The sequence below is a fragment of the Mus caroli genome, chromosome 11 (assembly GCF_900094665.2).
Source record: "Mus caroli chromosome 11, CAROLI_EIJ_v1.1, whole genome shotgun sequence".
NCBI classification, from domain to species: Eukaryota; Metazoa; Chordata; class Mammalia; order Rodentia; family Muridae; genus Mus; species Mus caroli.
In genome coordinates, this window is record NC_034580.1 from 57,239,946 (window position 1) to 57,243,198 (window position 3,253).

Here is a 3,253-nt window from a genome sequence, read left to right on the forward strand (position 1 = left end):
GGCATGGTGACACACACCTTTAATCCCAGCCCAAGGGAGCAAGAGGCCAGCAGATCTCTGTGAGTTCAAGGTCAACCTAGTCTACAAAGGGAATCCAGGACAGCCAGGGCTACAACAGAGAAGACCTGTCACAAAAGACCAAATTAAAAAAAAAAAAAAAAAAAAAAAATCAGTAATAAAATAAAAACATTGTTTTAAAAACATAAAGCAATAGAAAAACAGGAATGAAAACATTTTAATGTTTATTCGTATGTGTGTTTGCCAGCTCTGATCACATAAAGCACATTTCACGGGTGGAGGTCAGAGAACAACTTGCAGAAGTCAGCTTTTTGCAGGGAAGAAGGGGTGAAAAGGTTAGAGAAAGGGTTTCTCTGTGTAGCCCTGGTTGTCCTAGAACTAGCTCTATAGACCAGGCTGGCCTCGAACTCAGAAATCCGCCTGCCTCTGCCTCCGGAGTGCTGGGATTAAAGGTGTGCGCCACCAGTGCCTGGCTAGTTTCTTTTTTTAACAGCTCTCTTAGCACTAATGTCATGCTGTAATTTTAGTTTGCATTTCCTTAGTAATATTCTCCGTAATGATAACGTTGAATGTCTTTGCATGTGCTTAATGGATATATATGCATATTTTTTAGAGAGGAGAGGAGAGGGGAGGGGAGGGGAGGGGAGGCGGGGGAGGGGAGAGAAAAGAAAGAAAAAGAAACTAAAGTCAAATGTGGTATCGAATACTTGTGAACTTAATACAATAACACTCTATAATCTGAGGAAGGAGAACAGAGAGTTCAAGGCCAAGTAGGCTGTACTACATAGAGAGAACCCTTCTATCACCTACGTCGCACAGGGTATATAGCCAATAAGACTGGGAAAAATTCATGTAAAAACTAGTACATGAATGTGACAGCATAATAACTGGGTTTTTTTGTTTGTTGGTTGGTTGGTTGGTTTTGAGACAGGGTTTCTCTGTATAGCCCTGGCTGTCATGGAACTCACTTTGTAGACCAGGCTGGCCTCAAACTCAGAAATCCACCTGCCTCTGCCTCCCAAGTGCTGGGATTACAGGCATGTGCCACCACGCCCGGCCATAATAACTTTTAAAGTAGCCATGGAAGAAAATGGGTTAACTTCAGTTTGTGGTTTTTTATTTATAATATTTTTTACAATAAAGTTTAAAATAAAATCAAGATGTAAGTAGGTATGGGGCTGCAGAGATGGTTTCTTCTACAGGACCTGAGTTGGGTGCCCATCACCCACATGAGGAAGTCCATAACCACCTATAACTCCTAGCCCCAGTAATCTGACACTTTCTCTGGCTTCTGAAAGGCATCCACACACATATACATAAATTTAAAAAAAAATAAATCTTTAAAAACAGACAGATACAAACCAAATGTTTATCAATTAATGAATAGATGAATATGGTATGATTCTACAATAGAATCAATTTAGTTATTAACAGTTTTAAAATGTTCATGTAAATATAACATAAGCAATTCTTGAAAATATGTCATAGGATTCTACCTAACTGGATAATTCACATAGACAATAACAAACAAGTGGATTCCAGAAGATAATCTCTGTTTCTACCACTTCCTAAGTATTCATGAATTTGGGTTTCTTTTAAAAGTGACAAAAATGTTCTAGATTCAATAGTGGTGATAACCTGCAAATTTTTATTAATATATTACAAGTATTTAATTGCACACTTTGAAATAATAAATACCGTTGTGTGAAATACATTTCAATTTTAAAAGGTGCTTCACCAATTCGGTTTTAATAGAATGAATCTATAGTACTAGCTACTCAGGAAGTTTAATCTCTTAAGTTTAGTGTCAACCTAGGCAACATATTCAATGAGCACTTATCTCAAAAACAAAACAAAGTGCAACTATCTCCTCACATAAAACTACTGAAAATAATGACATAATATGCTAGAAAATTTTAACTGTAGGAAAACAAAATGAGACTACCTGTGCATAATATTGCCATATGTAAAATTACCATTTTAGCAACCTTAATATCATCTACTACACATAAACACCATATAGCAGTGCTTCTCAACCTGTGATCACAACCACTTTGGGAGATGAACAACCTTTTCACAGGGCACAGGGATCGCCTAAGACCAACAGAAAACACAGATATTTGCATTATGATTCAGAGCAAAATTACAGTTATGAAGTAGCAACAAAAAATAATGTTCTGAGGGCTGGCGAGATGGCTCAGTGGTTAAGAGCGCTGACTGCTCTTCTGAAAGTCCCGAGTTCAAATCCCAGCAACCACATGGTGGCTCACAACCACCTGTAATAAGATCTGATGCCCTCTTCTGGAGTATCAGAGAATAGCTACAGTGTACTTACATATAAATAAATAAATAAATCTTTAAAAAAAATAAATAATAATGTTCTGGTTGGGGGGTCACCACAACATGAGGAACTGTACTAAAGGATTACAGCACTGGGAAAGGTGAGAACTCCTGCCATATCCTATGTTATAGGCAGAACAGTACAGTATAAGGACAGCAGGAGAAATGAAGGAAACGAGCAGCAGAACAAACGCTCACAGAAAGCTTCTCATAGCATCTTCTAGAACACGGAGGACGGTAACCAGGGAGGGCTTGCCACACTTACTTGTTTCTTTTTCAGTTTAAGGATCTGCTGCTCTACTTTTGCAATCTCTCGGTCTACCCGGTCCATACTCTGTATTAACTCTTCCTTTGAAAGCTTTGAAGGTGAAGCATTTTGATCATCTCCACATGATTGCCCAGCCAAAGGAGAGGATGGAGCTTCATGTTTGCCTCCAAAAGCTGAATCCTTTAGAAGAAAAATCATAAAACAATTTACTTCTCACTACCAGTCAATGTTCGAGTCAAGAATGTCTTTAAAACACTGCAGAGTCTGTGTGTCTCTGTCTCTCTCAGCATACAAACAGCCTTTATTGGTTGCAATGATAAATGAAGACATGCCAACTACTGCTCCTGGGGTGACATAAACAGACGCCATCTCTGCTCTTCAACAGCAGCACACTATTTCTTTTATGGTATTCAATTTTCATATTCACACACACTTGCAAATATATATAAAGCAATACATATACATGTTTACACTTTTATAGTTTGGATATCTCATTCATTACTCTTTTTAAAGATTCTCTCAGCCGGGCGTAGTGGCGCACGCCTTTAATCCCAGCACTCGGGAGGCAGAGGCAGGCGGATTTCTGAGTTCGAGGCCAGCCTGGTCTACAGAGTGAGTTCCAGGACA

General features: G+C 38.8%; 1 protein-coding gene across 28 annotated transcripts in view; it reads right to left on the reverse strand.

Annotated features, from left to right (window-relative positions):
* Ncor1 (nuclear receptor corepressor 1) overlaps window positions 1-3,253 on the reverse strand; it is a 142,434-nt gene that overhangs the window by 98,024 nt on the left and 41,157 nt on the right. For all 28 annotated transcript variants that reach the window (XM_029483963.1, XM_021177219.2, XM_029483964.1 and 25 more), the window contains one exon: window positions 2,624-2,806. In XM_029483963.1, coding sequence (XP_029339823.1) covers window positions 2,624-2,806 — 183 coding nt within the window. The remainder of the gene's footprint in view (window positions 1-2,623; window positions 2,807-3,253) is intronic.